The sequence below is a fragment of the Macaca thibetana genome, chromosome 13, assembly GCF_024542745.1.
Source record: "Macaca thibetana thibetana isolate TM-01 chromosome 13, ASM2454274v1, whole genome shotgun sequence".
In the NCBI taxonomy this organism is placed as follows: domain Eukaryota; kingdom Metazoa; phylum Chordata; class Mammalia; order Primates; family Cercopithecidae; genus Macaca; species Macaca thibetana.
The window spans coordinates 99,709,737-99,731,159 of NC_065590.1; the positions used below are offsets into that span (position 1 = coordinate 99,709,737).

Genomic DNA, 21,423 nt, shown 5'->3' on the forward strand with positions numbered 1-21,423 from the left:
TTTTTCTAAAAATAAAATGAAATAAAATCATCACTTTTCCAATCAAGAGAGCACTTGTTTAAGGAGCAATTATGTGAGACAGAAGCCATTGTTCTAAATCTACCTGTAGGTTTGTCGAAGCAAGTGTGGAAGTCACCCCTTTATCAGAGATAGGCATCCTTTGAAAATTGAGCAGCAAAGCTGGCTGGTGTTGGAAGTACCTGCTTGTCATGTCCATTTGGAGGAGGAGAGTTGTTCTCTGGGTTGCCCTGGGCCATGGTGCTAGGTATGGGACACTGTTAGCTCCTGGGAATTGACTTCTTGGGTAACATTGTGGGCTCCATTATTTCTAATCGGATCGCAAAAGCATCCTTCCGTAGAATGTGGACATATGTCAATTTTCAAGAATAGAACTGGCAGATATTTGCAGACATGCAGCTTCTGGGTATGCCAGCATTATCTCCAGTCAAATTCAATCTCAGAGGAAACACAAATCAAGCAAACATTTCCCCTCAGACTTCAAGTTTTAGAGCAGAAATTCCAAACAAGAGTCAGATCATTGAAAGAGGAGAAAGAGATTTCTCGTTGTGGCCAGGAGAGCCTACCCTCCTCTCTTTTCTTTTCTTTTCTTTCCTTTTTTTTTTTTTTTGAGATGGAGTCTCACTGTCGTACAGGCTGGAGTGCAATGGCACAATCTCAGCTCACTGCAACCTCCGCCTCCCAGGTTCAAGCGATTCTCCTGCCTCAGCCTTCTAAGTAGCTGGGATTACAGGCACACACCACCAGGCCCGGCTAATGAGCCTGCCCGCCTCTCTAGCGCAGCCCTCAAACCCTCTCTTAGGCACCCATTATGCAGTTGTACTACGCTGCAGGCCATTCCCCAGGTACAACCTGCCTGGGATGATATCCCAGGTGCATGCCAAATAGTCTCCTTTTCGTTTGTCCTGTCAGCTCATCTTTCCTTTAACATAGGCAGTACTTAAGAAATTCCCTGCCTGCTGTTTGATTATAGTAAAATTATATAAAATATGTTTGTTTCCTTCACTAGAACATCTATTTTATATATATATTTAAGAAACATTTATAGCATTTATCATGTACAAGCCATTCTTCAAAGTCGTGTACATTAAAGAGCTCACTGAATTCCCCAGCAGCCCTGCAGTTTAGGGATGGTTGCTGTCACCATTCCACAGATGTGGTAACTGAGGCCAACAGAAACAAAAACACCCAGCATCACTCAGTGAGAGGGTGGCAGAGTCAGCACCCTTGGTTTGGGTGCCAGTCTGGCTCCAGAGTTCAAGCTCCATTGCTGCACTCCGAGCAGCCAGAGGACAGGCGGACCACCCTACAACTTTTAATTTATTCCTCACCTATTCTTTGCCAGTTCAATAAATTCCTATTGATCAAAACATTGGTGGCAATAAAGCCTATGCAGGCACATGATAATACACATGTGTAGGTTTGCAGTGGTAGTCACCGTGAGGGCAATTTCAGAATGGACATTTTATACCAGTCAATAATTTAGGCATAGTAAGACATGACACAGAAACACCGTGGAATAAATCAGGCAGACATCATTCAACCCATTTTACAGATGAACAAAGTCTTATAGATCAGGTATATAAAAGAATCTGATAATCAAATAGCCCCCTAAACTTATATTTTAGAAAGATGAAATTTCACATGTGATTTCCAGGTTCAAAAGAAAACAAGTGATTACAAAAGCAGCCAACATTTGATTTACGTCTGGAGGACCTGAGTACATTTAAAAAAAAAAATCTATCCAGAAAGCTGCTGAGCGTAGAACACCCAGGAGAATATATTCTAAACTAATGCCCCAGAACATAGAGAGGTGACAGCTGCATTGTCTCATCCTAGACAAGGAACAGAGAATTGGACTTAGCTACGGTGTGGAGAACACAGGTGCACCTGTAAAGCCCTGGAGAGGTGGCTGTAAGTGGCTCCCACTAACATACCTTCTTCTGAAAGGAGGCAGAGAAATGCAAATGTACAGGACCCAGAAGGGAAGATGTCCACTTAATGATTCTGAACTGACAAGATGCTGGCTGGGTGTTGGTCAGGTAGCCACACATCACGTGGTTTTCTGTTGAGCCTTTGCTTTCAAAAGGGGAAAGCAGCACCTCGTCAACTCCTTCATTCACTAACATAATCTTACCCTGGAGCTGAAATCAAAAATAAAGAAAATTCACTGAGTTCAGAGTCTTGACTCACAAAGCCAAAGAGAGCCAGTTTCTGATTCTGCATGCTCATATGTTTCCCTTGGTAGTTAGTGAGGACACATTAAAACTTTGACAGAAGCTGAGAATGATCATCTTGCAGACTTACCTAACTGGAAAAGCCAGAGCTTGTCCTTGCCCTCTGGGGAGCATTTAATACCTCACAACATAGTGTTTTATTAGTAAAATAGGGATTGTACCATTTTACTATAGATCCTAAGAGATATCGGTTAGATCGAATATGATAAAATTTCCATAGCACTTTATAAACTATGAAGTTTTGCAAAAATACAACAAATTAGAGCCACTTGTTTCAAGACTTTTCCTCTGCAAATTGATGACATGTGGAGCAGATACTAAGATAATGATGAATCTAGAAACGTCTCACTGGATACTAAGCTGGAAATGTGCTGATCACATAGAGACCTATGGAGGATTCAATGGAGAAAAAAAAAATTGAGAAACGACCCTCTGTCCCTTTGTGAACTACCAACTTCATGCAAATTAATACAGCCCCAACAATCTATAAATGCAGGAGACACAGGCAACCTTAGCTAGATACCTATCAACTGGCTTTAGATTGATATGAAGATAAAAGACTGAAATCAAAGAAGCTCCATCTTCAGATCCTGGAACAGAAACAAACCACAGCTTTAAAAATTGGTGAGCTAGCACCACTGTGGTTCCCTGTTCAACCCTGGAGGATTTAATTGAAGGAGCCCTTCTGTATGATTGCTGTCCTACCTGAAGTCTTAAAACCTCTGATATTTGTAAATAGCTGAATTAACATAGTGATATATATTAATGGTATATAAAATTTACTATAATGGTAGCAGTCATTATCATCTGTGCTTGGCTAATCCTTCATATTCACCTTCGCATGCATTTTGATTGGGGAGCCTCCCCAGATACAGGTGATGTAAGACGAGCCATTGGACACGTGAGCCTGATGCCATCCCAGACACCTGCTGTGCTCCAAATGCGCTGGGCCAACTGGGTATATGTACGCAGGGCGAAGGTAGGTTCCTCTCCAAGAAGGCTCAACTACAGGTAATATGTTGATTTCGTTGCAAATCTTTTAGTCCCCTGAATTAGGTGGTGATAGAGGCTAACATGTAAGGAAGTGCATTTTCTGCAGGGTTTCCAGGAGCCTTGAACAGAGCACAGGTGAAGAGAGGATGGGTTATGCAGGCGCCGGCCACACAGCTGTTCCCAGGGACCCTTTAGGAGCGCTTTTACCGGCCACAGGAAACAGCAAAGGAACGGCAGCTGAATCAGGAAAAGGGGGTGAGTCCTTGTTTTCCACTCCCTTCTGCTCCCCTCTACTCCAGCCCCACACGGACTGCAGAGCTGGCCCTTTTCCTTCAGGGCACCCAGGCTGAAGGCAGCTCCATGTTTGTTTTTTAAGCTCTCTCCCTCTTTCTCTCAGTTTGCCTCTCTCTCTTTCTCCCTCCATCTCTTTCTCTGTCTTGCTCTGTCTCTGTCTCTCTCTTTATCTTTGTTTCTTTCTCCTCTTCTTTCTCTCTTTCTCTCTCTTCCTCTATCTTTCTGTCTCTGTCTCTGTCTCATCTTTCACTGTTTCTCTCTGGTGCAGCTTTTTAAGTCTTGGACACTTCTGTGACGGTCACTTCACAGCGTTGTGTCCCTCTAAAGTCCTCCTACTACATCTTAGGATCCAATATTTCATCACGCTATAGTTTTATTTTTCCTTTGAAAGTATTTTAACAAACATGCAAATCTAAAATTACTCCAATCTCAATTATCATGAAGCTGCTAAAAAAATCCACCAAGAACAATAAAAACAAGTTTCTTTAAAGATGTTTAAGGACTAATGAATGTTTTATAAAATACTTGTCAGGATGAATCTTATTTCTTATTTTACTTATTAATCCGGAAGAGGGGGTGCACTGTGTCATTTCTAAGTTTGCAGACAAGACTAAAAATGCTGTTGAATAGAAAGACGTCAAGCTGACAGGCATAGACGGCAGCAGGAGGATTGCTCCAGGCTGGCTGAGGGCGTGGGAAGTGGCAGATGAGTTTCAGTGTGGGTTAGTGTGGGGACACCGTGGGGAGAGTCAGTTATAAAATGATTATCTCCCAGCCATCAGACCCATGACACAGAAAACACCACTTCAAGACATCAGGAACTAGGATCTCAACATACAAATATTAGGACCCTATTAACAGGGTTCTATAATTTACAAAAAAAGCTGTGTGTGTGTGTGTGTGTGTGTGTGTGTGTGTGTACACATACGTTCAATAATCACTGTAAACCATTTCAACCATTGTGGAAGACAGTGTGGCTATTCCTCAAGGATCTAGAACTAGAAGAACCATTTGACCCAGCCATCCCATTACTGGGTATATACCCAAAGGATTATAAATTATGCTGCTATAAAGACACATGCACACGTATGTTCATTGTGGCACTATTCACAATAGCAAAGACTTGGAATCAACCCAAATGTCCATCAGTGACAGACTGGATTAAGAAAATGTGGCACATATACACCATGGAATACTATGCAGCCATAAAAAAGGATGAGTTTGTGTCCTTTGTAGGGACATGGATGCAGCTGGAAACCATCATTCTCAGCAAACTATCGCAAGAACAGAAAACCAAACACCACATGTTCTCACTCATGGGTGGGAACTGAACAATGAGATCACTTGGACTCAGGAAGGGGAACATCACACACCGGGGCCTATTATGGGGAGGAGGGAGGGGGGAGGGATTGCACTGGGAGTTATACCTGATGTAAATGACGAGTTGATGGGTGCTGACGAGTTGATGGGTGCAGCACACCAACATGGCACAAGTATACATATGTAACAAACCTGCACGTTATGCACATGTACCCTAGAACTTAAAGTATAATAATAAAAAAAAATCACAAAGAACTTTATATGTACATTATATAAAAGTGAGTTAGGTTAATGATGTGGTTACAATTCCATGGCTATTTAATGATTAAATATTAGACGTTCTTCTTGATCTCAAGCACTTAGAGCCCAGAAGAGAAGTCACACATAAAACCCATGTAGTACAGTTTCTCTTGCGCTGTTTCAAACAAAAAGGTTGACTGCTATACAGCATCAGAAATCCTTCAGAAGGAACATAGTAAAAGAATATTGCGTAAAACAGGACTTTAAAACTTAACATTGCATATACCTTACAAATGTTGTTGAAAATGTTAAACATTGTATTACATGATGTCCTCCTTAGGATTTTAGTGCTATATATAGATTTGCCTGTCTTGGATAGAAAAGAGAGAACATTTTCCTCTTTTTTATGAATCTGTGAATTTTATAACTGCTCTTTTTTTTCCTCTCTGTGTTAATTTCTAGAAAGTAAAGAGTCAATATGAGTAGCAAGTTCGGGGGGACCTTACAGAAGAAAGTTAAGATACTTTATCATAGACTTCCCCAGTTTAATTTAATCTGAACCAGACGCCACACGCCTAACAGTCCATGCAACAAGCCATGGCTACTTCAGTTCCGTGGGCAGTGCTCACACAGGCCTCCATGTGTCCACACAGGACACAGCTTGCAATCCAATCTGCCTTATTCTTAGAGGCATTCTCTTATTTTCAGATCTGTCCCTGTCCACCCTCTGCACATAGCTTTGCTTCAGTTTCCCTGTCCACCATCTACACATAGCTTTGCTTCTGTTTCCTTGTCCACCCTGTGCACATAGCTTTGCTTCACTTACTTTGGCTTTGATCTGTAACAGTTTTGAGACATCTGGTCCCTCTCACCCTTTAGCATATTCCACTCTTAGCTGCCAGGCCCAGCCACACACAAGGGGATGTTTGCTGAGGTGAGACAGGGAGCAGCTCTTTTAAGTTTCTCTTCAAATTGTCGCTGTAAATGGAGTCATGGAATCATAGAACCATGATTCTATGTTTCAATGGAAGCCAGTTTAACTTCTTAAATAATGAATGATCAGGCACAATTTGTGATATAACTCAAAGAAAACATTTATTACTGGGATATGGAGCCAAACAATTTGAGGCAAATATTTATTTCTTCCATAGGTACATACTATTATGTATGCTATTTATAGGGGATCGAAAGTGTGTCCTTGATCCTTGAGTGTGTTTGCTGGAAAGAATGAGTCATCCCCAAGGAAAGATCTTTCAAGGAAATGACAGATTCATGCTTGCCATATGAATAAACTTTCTACAAGTTTCTATCTCTCTATCATCTATAAATAACACTTTCCCCACTTAATGTCAGACATCCTACAAATTTTTAAATGAACTTGTATATTCTTTATTGACATTGTCTCATCAGAATAAAGATAAGTTTTTACCCATATACAACTCAATATCTGGTACACTTTATCTGTAAATCAAGTGTTTGTTAAGAAACCCAGATTGAGTTCAATCATCTTGATTGCTTTGCTTGACCTTCTCCAGTTTTCTGAAGACAGGTTTGTGAAGTGAAGAATTTGCAATAAAATGGTCAATATGTAAGTATCTATATAGTTGAGTGATATTATTCAAAATTGAGAAGAGTTCCTTGGATTTTGTTCAAAATACTTTACAGTTAAGGAAACTAAGTAACTTATGCTAAGACATACAATGAATTTATGGCCCAATAGAAACTCCCCAATCAGAAACTCAACACCTGCATGCCAGTGGTCCTGGTATGGAATCTTTTTCCTGAGAGCATCTCATAGATTCTAATTTGGAGGACCCATCCTTTTCTCCAGAAATGAATTTAATAATTAAGCTGGGTATGATTAGCTCCTGTGATGTGTTTCCTGTCTCCCAGAACTCACTGCACACTGTTCTTATGTCTGGTCTCTACATAAACAAAATTTGGAGGAAAATGTCATGTGAAATTTGAAAACATGACCAAGTGGCTTTGAATATAATCTCTTGAAGGAAAAGATGATGCATTTTTTCCTTGAATGCAGACGACCTTCAAAGCATGACAGCATTCTCATGTGAGATCATCACAAGGACCTGTGAGTTCCTCCTTCTTAACTGCTGCAACAAGAATCCCTTCCCTATGTTTCTATACTGCAGAGTGACTATTTCTTACTGATTAAAACAAAAACCATTTAGTACGCATCCCACCTCCTTTTGACACAAGCTTTCCTATCTCTTGATTACTCCTTCTGAGAATCATGTTTCTCATACGAGGCTGCTTTCATTTCCTTGAGGGAATCGCTTCATTTCTTCATTGAACCACTTGTCTTTACTGGAAACAACAGTCAACAAATGACACTGTTTTTAAACAGTGTCTTTCTCTTCTCTCCCAAAAGGATCGGACATGCAACTCCACACAGACCAATGTTGTGGTCCCGTCCTAGACTTTGAAGTCTGAGCCAAGTAGCAGACAGCACAACCACTGTGAGAGGTACTTGAATCCAGCAGAGTGCTCACATGAGAGGGTTGCTGTGGCTGACAAGGCTCTAGGCATTCCCTGGCTCCTCATTATTTTACGCCTAGTTCTCCAGCTGTTCTGTAGATTTACTGAGCTAGTCAATATCTTTCCCTCACTTCCCCTTTTGCTTAAGTTACCTAATTTTGGTATCTGTGGCTTGCAACCCAAACAACCCTAACTGATAACACTGCTCTAGTCCAGAACCACACCACCCCTGGACATGGAGCACTGCAGCTTCCAAACGGATCATCTGGCCTTCAGTATCTCATTTTCAGTTCATTCCTGTATATTGGTCTTCACCGACATCACTCGTAACATGATACATCCTGATGAAATCCATGAGGGCACAGAGGAGAGGCACGAAACCATTCCTAGATACTTCTGGAAGGGTTTCCACTAGGAAAGGAGGTCTGGAGACACAAAAACTGAGAGAGAGTTGATGGGAGACCATGGTTGATGGGGACTGCATTTGGGAAAATGGTGGATGCAAAGAGAAAAAGATAAACCTCTAAGCACCAGAGGTAAGAGAAGATGGGACTGAAAGCAGTTCTGTGTGACAGTGCAGCTCTGTGAGACCTGGTGAGGGTGCTTGTCCTTATGCTGAGAACAATGGGGAGCCACTAAAAATCTTTGAGCAGAGCAGAAACACCATCTAATTGGCACTTTGAAATATACATAAGAGTCCAGAAATGCAGTCGAGGATGTCAGGTTAGTGCAAATTTCCATAACAGCATTCTGGGGGCCACACTCACGGTCATTGCTTCCAAGTCTTTCTCAGTTTCTCTTTTCACGTATACTGTTTAAATGCTGGATTTCCTCTCCTTTTCCCACAGCATTCATTATTTCTGGGCAACCTAATACAAACCTGCACTTAACTTTCCATGTATTATATTAATTGTGTATGTTCTTTGTCTTTCTTTTTAGTCCAGTCTCTCACCTTCTCGCCCCCCTTACTCTAAACAAATTATTTGGCTTTCTCAATATATCATGAGCATTTTTGCACCCCTATACATTTCTAAGTCCTCTTCCCACTGTGTAGAATGTTTTCCTCACCCTTCTTTACCAAATTCAACACTACCTAAACCCTCCTCAAAGTTTCAGACCTTTACCTCTAACTGCCTGCTCCACATCTCCATTTGGGTTTCACAGATGCCCATAATTCAACATTACAAAAATAACTTCATTCTTTTCCTACAACATCTGTTTCTTTCTGTTTCCTTATCACAATGAAAGTCCCAAAACCTCCCAAGCTATTTGAGTGAGAAATCTTGGCCTTACCCTTTTTCTCCTTCAGTTTCCCTTGGTGTAACCTAAAAACATTGAATTAACCAACAAATCTGATAGGTTTTATTTTTCAAAAAATACTGGCTGGGCACGGTGGCTCACGCCTGTAATCCCAGCACTTTTGGAGGCCTAGGCGGGTGGATGACCTGAGGTCAGGAGTTCGAGACCAGCCCGGCCAACATAGTGGAACCCCATCTCCACTAAAAACACAAAAAATTAGCTGGGCATGGTGGCGCACCTGTAATCCCAGCTACTCAGGAGGCTGAGGCAGGAGAATCACTTGAACCCTAGAGGTGGAGGTTGCAGTGAGCTGAGATCCTGCCATTGCACTCCAGCCTAGGTGACAAGATCTAAACTCTGTCTAAAAAACAACAACAACAACAACAAAAAACTTAATATACCTTCTCTCATGGTATTGCTTTAGTTAAGGCTGATATTTTTTGACTCATATTACTGCAGTCATATTCTTAGTAGTCACTCCGTCTTCACCACTCACAACTTTAAGATGTATCCTTCCCGTGACTTTCAGAGTAAATACTTACAATTAAAAATATGATTAAAATATTTCAATAGCTCTCTATGGTCATAGTAATGTCTAAATGTCTTAGTGTACTATATGTTTACATAGAGTACACTGAGTCTAAATGAAGTCGATGGCTTAGTGTTCTAAGCATCATGTATCAGATGACATGTTGGGGTTCTAAGCAATGGTATTTGTTCTTTGTCTATCTCTTCAGTCCAGTCTCTCACCTCCCTTACTCTAATCAAACTATTGCCTTTCTCAATAGATTGTGATCATTTTTGCACCACTGTGCATTTGTAAGTGCTCTTCCCTCTGCTTAGAATGTTGTTCTCTCCATTCTTTACCTTTAACCTTCCAGTAAAGTGTCCTCTTCTCCCTTTTGGGGGGTTATAGCCTTTGTCTGGGTTCAAAATGCAACTTGCTTTGACCTCACCCTCATAACATCTGATTATAGCTAATTGCATGGGGCCCATGCAGGTAGAAGTGGCTTAAGGTCAGGGACTCTGCCACATTCCTCTTGTTCCTCCCATGGCCTTTCTGACACTCAGGAAATGTTGGTGAACCATGATCTCTATGTAAAGGGAGAGGTGAAACATTACCTTGGTCAGCAGTGTAGCATCGTATGGCTTACAATCTTTTAAGTGAATCATTTGCTATACTAACATTCTCTTTATATATTTTTAATGAAATCTGTAGATTTACATTTATTTTTTCTTATGGTATTAGTTCTGCCACAATGAACAGTTCTATACAATTTGAATATTTTTCTTTAAAATCTTAAGTCTGACTTTTCAAAAGAAGACATACATGCTGCCAATAATCATTTAAAAATCTCAACCACTGATCATTAGAGAAATGCAAATCAAAACCCCCATGAGCCCATGAGATATCATCTCACACCAGTCATAATAACTATTATTAAAAAGTAAAAAACAAACAAACAAACAAAAACACACACACACAAAAAAACAGATGCTAGCAAGGTTGCAGAGAAAAAGGGATGCTTATACACTATTGGTAGGAATATTCAACCATTGTTTAAGACAGTGCGATGATTCCTTAAAGGCCTAAAAACAGAAATAACTGTTCAACCCAACAATCCCATTGCTAGGTATATGCCCAAAGGAACATAATTCTTTCTATCATAAAGATGCATGTATGTGTATGTTAATTGCAGAACTATTCACAACAGCAAGGACATGAAATCAACTTAAATGCCCATCAATGGTTGACTAGATAAAGAAAATGTGGTAAATATACACCATGGCATACTATGCAGTTATTAAAAAGAATAAGATTATGTTTTTTGCAGGAACATGAATGGAGATAGAGACCATTATCCTTAGCAAACTAACTTAGCAACAGAAAACCAAATACTGCATGTTCTCACTATAAGTGGGAGCTAAATGATGAGAACACACGGACACATAGAGGGGAACAACACACACTGGGGCCTATCGGAGACGGGAGGGAAGGGGAGGGTAAAATCAGGAAATATAACTAATGGGTACTAGGCTTAATGCCTGGGTGATGAAATAATCTATACAACAAATTCCCATTAAATAAGTTTACCTATATAACAAACCTACATGTGTACCCCTGAACTTAACATAAAAATTAAATTAAAAAAAATAATGATCCTTAAAGAAAACTTACAATAGCAGAATCTGTAGTCAGCAAATTCTGATGAGGCCACAGATAATTTAAATAAAAGTAAAATGATCCTGAAAAAAATATTCCAGTCTGGAACTGATAAAACTGAGGAAATACATTCACAAATAAGAACGGTCTAGTCTATGCTGACTGATTCATCAGTCTATTTGACCATCCCTCCCCAAAGTTGTTTTCTTAAATACAAATGTGGCCTATTTTTATGGAACATTAATAAAACAGAGGGTTTTAAAAAGTAAACAAAAAGTGGAATTTTGCTCCCCTAGAAGTATTTTAGTAATTATAAAAAATCTAAGCAAAGACAGGTATAATTTAGGCAAAAAAAAATTTCTTCATTTTTCACTTATATGTTACACATTTTACAACATGGCTAATTTGAAGTGTGTCTTTTTTATGCCACTAAAGTATGTTTTAGTAAGTACTTTCTGCTGTATTTATCTTTCCGAATTATCCGATGAAATAAAGCATTTGAAAGTGATTTGTAAACTTTGCAGAACTGTATACATATCAAGTACTTTTATAATACTAGCAATCAGTCATTAATTACTATCTACTACATGTGTAAGTTGGCATGCTCAATATAAATACAGTTTAGATTTAAACATCCTGATCTCTGTTTTTACATAATTTGCAGACAATTTTGGAGAAACCAGTCAGAGAAATGATAAACTATCAACACAACACAGAATATAGTGGGGACCAAAGGGCTGGTTCAGCCATGTCAGGAGAGTTCAGACCATGGGAGCGTCAGTTATGACTGCTTTCTCAAGGAAGTAGAATTAGAGCTTCTGGCCTTCACTGATGAATGGAATATATAAAGTAGCCTTTTTTTTTTTTTTTTGCATTTGGATAGAAATTGTAAGATGACCCCCAACATCCTGCTGTTTGGTGTCTACACCCTGAATACTCTCCTGTCCTTGAGTGTGGAGGGAATTCTGATTAAAAAGGATGCCACTCCCATGATTAAGTTCTATCGTAAGGCAAAGGTGATGAGATTTTGCAAATGTAATTAAGGGCCCAAATCAGATGGGACCTTAATCAAATGGGAGATTATGCTGGGCGGGCAGGACACAATCAGTGAAAGCTTTTGACAAAGGGACTGGCCCCTCCCTCAAGAGAGATGCTCCCCTGCTGGCCTGGAGGAAGCAACCATGAGTTCTGCAGCCACATGGAAAACGAATTCTGCCCACAACCTGCGGGAGCTTGGCAGCAGACCTTTTCCCATGAATCCTCTAAAGAAAAAGCGTTTTGGCTGATATTTTGAGCACAGTCTTGTGAGACTCTGAGCAAAGAACCTGGCTAAGCTATGCCTCGCTTCCTGTCCCACAGAAATCATGAGATAATAAATGCGAATTGCTAAGTTTGTGATAATTTTTTATGTAACGGTGGAAATCAAATACAACAACTATTCCACTAGATTCTCCAATTTATACCTAAAAACTCCCCTACACCTACCATTTGGGGCTTCGCAAGTCACTGTTCTCTGTGGCATCCTTTGCTGTCTGAGCTGTTCAGAGGCAGGGGGAAAGGAGTCACTGTCAATCAAATTTTGTGAAGAGTGAGCACTCTCCACTGGTAGATGAGAAAGCTGCTGGCCCAGAGGAGATCCTACAGAACACAGTAGAGATTTGCCAGCATACCTGAGAATCACAAACTCCATCGTTGTAAGAGACCACCAAGCTCATGATCTGATTCTCTCAATTAGACCCCCAGAGGCTCCTGGTGGTACAGCTAGCTCCTGCAAGAGCTGAGAGAGGAGCCCAAGTCTTCTGACAGCCAGGCCAGTGTTCTTGACACTAACTTGACCTCCACTGAGTCAAGGCAAGGTTCCACCCAATAAACCATGATCATTATAGTCTCAACTCCATGGCATCTTACTAAAGTTCAAAAGAGCAACATGAGAAATTATCCAGTTTTCTCTGCCTTTATCACAGAGGCAGGTGTTTTTTTTTTTCATGATAAATTAGTAGTAACTCTCAGGCACATTTGGCAAGCCAAAGAAAAATGGATTTTTTACAATGCATTGAATAAACATCTTCTGCTTGAATATCTCCTATACTTCACTGACTTCAATACAGTAGAAGTTTATTGACGTATGTACTGCAAGCTATGTTTGAATGATTGCTTCATATATTATGCTATGCTACATTACATCGTGTTCCTTTTCTGCTTCCATAGCCCAGAGACTTATTGGAATTAGTTGTTTCAGACTCATAAAATATACATGACTTTAAAAAAAAAAAGATTATCATAGCAAGAATTTCACCAGTCTTTTGAAGCTGCATCCTTGATTATTTGTTGAAATTCATTTCATTTTTCTATCATTATCTCAGTGCATGTTAAGTCCTACCATCGAGTATAAATGTACAATCTGCTCAACGAGGCAGTTTGTAATAAGCTAGCATGAAACAACGTTTTCAGTGTTATGGTTTGTTGACTTTTTTTTTTTTTAAGAAACTAACATCCATAAAGCAGAAAGTTTGTTTGAAAGTGTGAATTCTAAAATGAGCCTTTTCTTAAAGCAATTCCATCTAAAACTTAACTAAACTGTCTTGTCTTTATCAATAAACCATCTCCATTCCACATGGTAGACATTTTTAACAGGAAGATTTATGAGATTGTTGAAGCAGCAGGGTTGAGGGAAAAATGCACAGAAATTGGAGGCTGGAATCAATGTCTGGGTGTCCTGTTTGCCCTTCCAGATCCTCCGTCCATCCCCTTCAGTCTGCAGCATGCCAGAGGCCCATGGGCACAGACTCCTTTGCCTTCTGCAAGCGATCAAGGATGGGGGCGGGGTTGTATGTTCAGCTCTCCTGATGCAGATGACCACAGGTGCTAACTTTCTTCTAGAGTCAGGGCACTCCTTCCACATGATGCCCCCTCTCGGTCTCTGCTGCAGGGTGGTGATAGCTTCTCACTCCTGGTCCTGCTTCATCTTTGTTGTTTTCCCTAAATACTACACGTCATTGTAAACAATGTGTTTTTAAACCCTCCTCCATACCAAATTTGAATGTGCCAGTTGTGTTTTTGCAGAGACCCATGATTGCACAATTACGGTACTTGGGTATGTCATTTACATTACTTGTGCCTGTAATCTTCTTTTTCCTTTTCTAAAACTTAGGGTGAAATATTCCTGCTCAAATTGCTTCATGAGCTTATTAGTGTATAAAATGTGAAAATACACAGTTGAATGACTTTAAATACTTAACATTTTCATTCAATCCATGTACATTGAAGCCTTTGTTTATGCAAGACATTATAAAAAGTCATGATGCAAGAATGCAAAAATGAGTTAGGCATCATCTCTGCAAACTGATAACTATAGTGGAAGGCTATGGTGAAAACCAAAGCTGATACCAACAATTTGACATGCGAGTTTAGTGTAGCTAAAATTGGGGGAGGTAGGGGTGATGAAAGCTTCCCGCAGAAGATGTCTTTTGAACTGGATATGAAAGGATGTATGAAGTTTGATGCCAGGATGGAATTGCTCATCGAGGATGACAGAGTCATGCACAGGAGCAAGAGATCTGGCAAAGCCTGACCATCACCTGACAGGGTCCAATGTGTTTTCTTATACCACAGATTTCTAAACGGGAGTCACGTTCCTAATGGGCTGTTCCTGCGGCTCTAGCTCAGAGGTTGTTTCTTCAGGTGTGATCCTGAGATCAGCAGCAGCCACCTCACTGGACACTCATCAAGAAAGACAAACCGTCTGCCAGCCCACCCCTGACCTGTGGAACCAGAAACTCTGGGCTTGGGTGGAGCTCACAGCCCTTGCTTAGCTTCGACCTCCTCCTCCAAACTGGGCATAACATCATCCACCTGGCAGGGCCATTGGGAGGATGACATGATATAATACTGCTGAAATGTGAAAGCAAAAGACTGCTTCTCTTTAGTGAAGCTCTATTCACTGTCGAGGCTTCAGTGTACGGGGGCGCATCCCACGGGCATTGTCTCCAGCTGCCCGGGTGGGTTTCATTCCAGTACTACACTCTGCTTCAGACTTACCGAGAGCCATTCTCCATAGCAGGACTTTCCTATCCTCTATTTGGGAGATTCCTTGGTCAATGTCTGTGTCACTGAGTCTCACTGATTAGACAATAGGCCCCACGATGGGAGACACCTGGCTTTTTTTATTCCATTGGATACTTAATGACTATAGCACAGTATATAATCAGTAAATAGTTCTTGAATTAATGCATGAGAAGTCCCTGAAAATAGTCCCTGAACTTTTTAAATAATCATGCAAACAAGATCCAAAGAAATGTCACAAATATCTCTTAACTCCTTAAAAACAATTCCAGACACCTAGAATGGGCAAAGCAGTGTGCTAAGTCACCTTTCTCTTGAGATTGGTCACCAATAAATCGTGAAGGTGAGTGCCTGGGTCATTAAATATTGCCTCAGCCAGCCACTCTCTGCCATAATTTAACCACATTGTCCTGAGCTTGACCCTTCTGTTTTTATCTCTGTGCACCTGGGGCACCTTGTGGACTCTGACTTTAACTCTGGTACCCTTGCACCTGTTCTGCCACCTGCCCCTCCACCGGGTTACTGGTTCTCTGTTCCTGAATTGTGAGGCTGCCTTGGGGTGATTCTTTCTGTTTTATCTTCAGCTGCTATGGAGCATTTTCTCTCTCTCATTCATATGTGTGTGTGTTTACAAACACATACTTATATTTCTTGTATGCAATGTGAGTATATATATAATGGCATATAGATACATAAAACATATATCAATATAGATAGGTATAAATATATATATCAATAAAGATTTTTATTTCATGATGAATAAAAATATATATCATGTATATGATGTAAGTATGTATAATGGCATATAGATAGACACAAATATATATCAATAAAGATAGGTTATGTCCATGTTTGCTTTTTGTCTTCTGATAGTGGAAAAGGTATGACTTTCTGAGTCTATTTCTGTCAATTAGCAATTATCAAAAGGCATTTAGATGATTCAGCTATAACTGACTTCAAAATGCCAAATATGTTGCAGTCTGATTTCCCAATGCTTGAGAAATTGGGATGTGACAACAAACTGCCAGGACGATTGTCAGTTGCCCATGTCCTACTCTATGACAGCTGGACTTTGGTACTTCCCAGAAAAATACCAAAAGACATGGAGTCTGCAGAGGTCCTAGAATTCTTGGGGTGCTTAGTGCCTGACACAGTGCTTCTCAAAGTGTGGTCCCTGGACCAGCAGCATAAGCCTCACCAGGGAACCTTTCAGAAATACAGACTCTGGGGCCCTACACCAGATCTACTAACACAGAAACTCTGGAGCTGGGCCTAGCAATATAATATCTGGCAAGATAAACTGTACCCACTAGGAGTTTGGGGAAAAAAAAAAAAAATATATATATATATATATATAAATGATTCTGATGCATACTGATATGCATCTCTAAATGATACTGATATGCATCTCAAAATCTCTAAATGATTCTGATGCATACTGATATGGTTTGGCTGTGTCCCCACCCAAATCTCAACTTGAATTGTATCTCCCAGAATTCCCACATGTTGTGGGAGGAACTCACGGGGAGGTAATTGAATCTTGGGGAATGGTCTTTCCTGTGCTATTCTCGTGATAGTGAATAAGTCTCATGAGATCTGATGGGTTTATCAGGGGTTTCCGCTTTTGTTTCTTCCTCATTCTCTCTTGCTGCCACCATGTAAGAAGTGCCTTCCACCTCCCGCCGTGATTCTGAGGCCTCCCTAGCCATGCGGAACTGTAAGTCCAATTAAACTTATTTTTCTTCCCAGTCTCAGATATGTATTTATCAGCAGCATGACAATGGACTAATACACATACTTAAGTGTGTGAGCCACTGTCCTAGTGCAATATTTGATACTAATCGTGCACCAATATTATCTATGATCAAAGAGAAGAAGTTTCCTGCACATCTATTTCACCAAGTAGCTATACAGGGGTAAGAGATAAGCTGAAACCAGGGGCATGGTTTTGAGCCAGTTATGATATTGATTCCATGGCTAATCATCCACCCTATAGAGGCACCATATGGAATGCTGGGTCCATGTTTTTAAACAACATAAGGAGTGGATGATCCCAGGAGGGGGGTCACTGGGAGGCTCTGTGGTGTCACAGGTTGCACCCAGTTGCCTTTATGGCTGTATCAGTGTTTACTGCCTGACGGAAGGGCTGCTTGGGAAAAGAGTCAGAACTGGAAGTCTGTAGGATGCAGAGCCTTCTGCATGTATGCCCCCTGGTTCTCACTGGCTCCCATGACCCTGTGAGGTGGCAGAACAGTAGCAGCCATCTCTTATTCCATACTCCATTGACTTTCCTAATTGGTTGATAGAAAAATGAAGGCAAATCTAGGTTGCTATCAGAACCTCCCCCATCTTCCCATCCCCACCATCACCAGGCTGACAGCTTCCAAACCAGCCTTGGCTTTGGAGAGCTGTTGACTTCAGGGGTGTATTGGTCCATGCTCTCATTACTACAAGTAACTACCTGAAACTTGGTAATTAATAAAGAAAATGGGTTTAATTGACTCGCAGTTCCACAGGCTGTACAGGAGGCATGGCTGGGAGGCCTCAGGAAACTTACGATTATGGAGGAAGGTGAAGGGGAAGCAAACAGGTCTCACATGGTCAGAGCAGGAGAAAGAAAGGGGTGGCGGCAGTAGTGGGGGTTGTTACACACTTTTAAACAAACAGATCTCCTGGTAACTCTACCATGAGGCACACTAGAAGGATGGTGCTAAACCTTTAGAAACCACCCCCATGATCCAATCACCTCCCACCAGGTCTCATCTCCAACACTCAGAATCACCATTCAACACGAGATTTGGGTAGGGACACAGAACTAAACCATATCAAGGGTCAAGTAGGAAAAAACACATTTCCAATCAACATTAGATTCCTGAAGTCTCTAAACTTTCAAAAGGTAAACACCACTGAACTGGACTAGGGATTCCATTGCCAGCCACGAACACTCTTGCCCCTTGGGAACAGCACCCAAGGCAGGTAGACAGTGCATGCAGAGAATTATATCCAACTCAGAGGCTATGTATTAGTAAGGGTTCTCCAGAGAGACAGACCCAATAGTATACATAGAGCGATATACAGGAAGAGACTTATGGGAACTGTCTAACATGATTATGGAGAACCAGGGTGTCTGGCAGAGTGGCTCAGTCCATGCCCAAAGGCCTCAGAATCAAGGAAGCTGATGGTGTAACTTTCAGTCAGCACTGAAATTCACTGGGAATTTCAGCAGAAGGGAAACTGTGGCACTGCTGCAGGTCCTGGAGTCCAAAGGCCAGAGAACTTGGGCTTCTGATGCCCAATAGCAGGAGGAAAAAGTCTGTTCCAGCTCCAGAAGAGAGAGAGAATTGATCTTTCCTCTGCTGTTTCCATCTATTCAGGCCTCAGCCAATCCGAGGCCCACCCACATGGGGTGAGTGCAGATCTTCCCCTGTCCACTGATTCCAATGCCAATCACTCCTGGAAATGCACTCAAAGACACACCCAGAAGTAATGCCCCACCAGTTTTCTGGCATCCCTTAGCCCAGTAAAATGATCCCCTAAAACTGATCATCACAGCGTGAGTGTGAAGAATAAGTGATAGAAAGGGCCTAAGAAAAATGTTGCCATTGTCGTAGCTCAATGTTTTCTTCCCTCTACTTAAAACTTTGGCGACCAGGACATAAAGGAGGTACAAACTCAAATCATTTCCAAATATATTCTCACATGCTGCTAGTGTCTGGCTCTCAGAATCACTCACCTATTTGTTCATTTATCTACCTGTTTGTCCCCTGCTATCCTCTATGCTATCAGCTGTCTCAAAAGTGTGGGCCAGCCTCTGCCATGTGCATGAGAGGCCTGCAGGACAGAGGCACCCAGGAAAGGCTCCTCTCCCACTCCCACACCTCTTTCCCTTAATAGTTCATCCTTCCACCTTCCACCCCGATGCCGAGAATTTATCTTACCTTTTTCTGTACTCAGCCATTTAGATCTCTAATGAAGATGGAATTTATTATAATAAACTTTTAAAGACACGTATTGTATACCTATTTATTTCCTACTAGAATCCAATAGTCTCTCTTTGTCTCTCCTTATTTCTGTCTCCTTTGTCTTTCTGTCTTCCCCCACTCACTCTCTCCTCACTCTTTCTCTCTCTCTACTTCTCACTCCTCCATCTCTGTCTTCCTCACCTGCTCTCTCTCTCTCTCTCTCTCTCCTTCCTTCCTCTGCCTGCTCCACAGCATTTAATAGAGTGCTCTGGATCTAGCAGGCTCTCAATTTCTGTGGTTATAATGTGGATTAGAAAACCAAAAAATGAGGCTGTCCTTCTTGCCTGAATAAAATGGTTGGAAAAGTATAAGTGGGAAGTCTCTTAAGTTGGCTCTTCCTCTTTCCTACGCATTGTTTGCAATTATTGTCTATAGTCCATTTATCAAAAAACTCTACCTATTGTATAGCTTCAGCTTTAAGTCCAAAGTGCTGCATTAAAAAAAAAAAAAAAAAACCACACGTATATTTAAAGTAAATGCATAGAGATGGATCCAGAAGTTGCAAAGATTATTGACAACAAACTCTGAAGTTGGAGCAGTTTCAAGAAACCCCAAATGCCTGTAGTTTCTCCCTCCACATGTTCAGTAAAGTCCTGAAATGGAGTAGTCACATAGTTCGGTTAATTGAATAAGTGCTTTCTTGACCAGTCAATGAAAGACTGATAATAACAGATAGTTTGGGGGTGGTGGTGGACTAGGTTGTATTTGCTTGAAACAAACAAATGCAGACCTTTATGGAGTGGAAACAGAGTTCACTCTGGTGCCTTTCAGGACAACGTTTCTAATGGTTAAGTTTCCCCAGGGAAGAAACTTTAGGGCACAGCCACATTTCTGCTTTATCTGCTGAAAGCGGTCACCTTATGTCCACAAGTTTTTTTTCTCCTGAGGTTGGGCACAGCAGATGCTGGATAAATCAAGACAAACCCCACGTTTTACACCCCTCAACTCCCACCCAATGTGCCAGCCCAGCAGAAACATGTGCAGTTTCCGAATAGCACCATGAATTTGCACATATGGTTTTGACGTCCTAACATATTTTTGTCTCCTTTATTTGACTATCTCTTACTTGGTTTTTAGGATCTGGTGGAGAAGGCCTTCCCTTCAGGAAGCCTTCCGGCACAGCGCCCACCCCAGCCGCAGTCTCCAGCACCTCTCATAGCTGCTGTCACGCTCCCTGTGTCTTCTTGCCTTTGTGTCCATCCAACTGGACAGGGAACTCCATGAGGCCAGAGTGTCTCCCAGCATTATATCCCTGGATATATATATATGTATATATTTTATTTTTAATTGAGGTAAAATACACAAAACGTAAAATTTATCATCTTAACCATTGTCAAGTGTACAGTTCAGTAGTGGTAAATGTGTTCAGGTTGTTGTGTCACCAATCTCCAGAATCTTTTTTAACTTTTCAAATTTGAAACTCTGCACCCATGAAACCACAGCTCTCCATTTCTCCCTTCCCCCGGCGCTGGAAACCATCATTCTATTTTTTTTATCTCTAGGTACCTCATGTAAGTGGAATCCTATCGTATCTGAGTTTCGGGACTGGCTTATTTCACTTAGTAATGCCTTCCAGTTTCACCCGTGTTGTAGCATGAATCGGAATGATCTTCCTTTTTAAGGCTGAATGACTATTCTATGTATATATCACATTTTTTCATTCGTGAGTCAGTGGGCATTTTTTGGCTATTATAAGTGATGCTGTTATGAACACTCACCTCCTGAATGTTGGAGGTGAGACCTGGTGGGAGGCGATTGGATCATGGGAGTGGTTTCTAAAGGTTTAGCACCATCCCTCTATATGTTGTGGACAAATACCTATTCAAAATTCTTATTTCAATTCTTTTGGATATGTCCTCAGAAATGGAATTGCTGGATTCTATTTTCAAATTTTGAGGAACCTCCATACTGTTTCCTGTAGAGGCTGCAGCATTTGACATTCCCACCAACAGCACCTGAATATTCCCATTTCTCCATGTTCTTGTCAACAGTCATTACTTTCTTTTTTTCTTTGGAGTAGCTAACCTAATGGGTGTGAGGTAGTATATCTGGCAAATTTTCAGTGAATGATAAACACGGACCAAAAAAACAGGGATTGCAAATTTACTTCTGATGATATTGAAGTGGCTATTTTCAGTATGGATGGGAGGAGACCAAAATATGTGCACACAGACAGCTTCTCATTCTCCTTTAGTGGTTTCCAGACCTGGTGCTCACATTTGAGAGATTCATGTTGCTTCAAACCCTAACAAACTTAGGTGAGATATGAGACCTGCTC

The 21,423-nt window shown here is 41.0% G+C and overlaps 1 protein-coding gene across 2 annotated transcripts; it reads left to right on the forward strand.

The window, feature by feature from the left end:
- The first annotated feature begins 3,156 nt into the window (after positions 1-3,156).
- On the forward strand, positions 3,157-14,941 carry LOC126933694 (proline-rich protein, Y-linked-like). Of its 2 annotated transcripts, none has more exons than XM_050753706.1 (3): positions 3,157-3,266; positions 3,355-3,503; positions 14,674-14,941. In XM_050753706.1, exons 1-3 carry the CDS (start codon positions 3,166-3,168, stop codon positions 14,679-14,681), a joined length of 258 nt encoding a protein of 85 aa, XP_050609663.1. In that variant the 5' UTR covers positions 3,157-3,165; the 3' UTR covers positions 14,682-14,941. The 2 variants fall into 2 exon arrangements, with proteins under 2 accessions (XP_050609663.1, XP_050609662.1); XM_050753705.1 differs by lacking the exon at positions 14,674-14,941 and adding an exon at positions 4,779-4,927.
- The last annotated feature ends 6,482 nt before the right edge of the window (positions 14,942-21,423 follow it).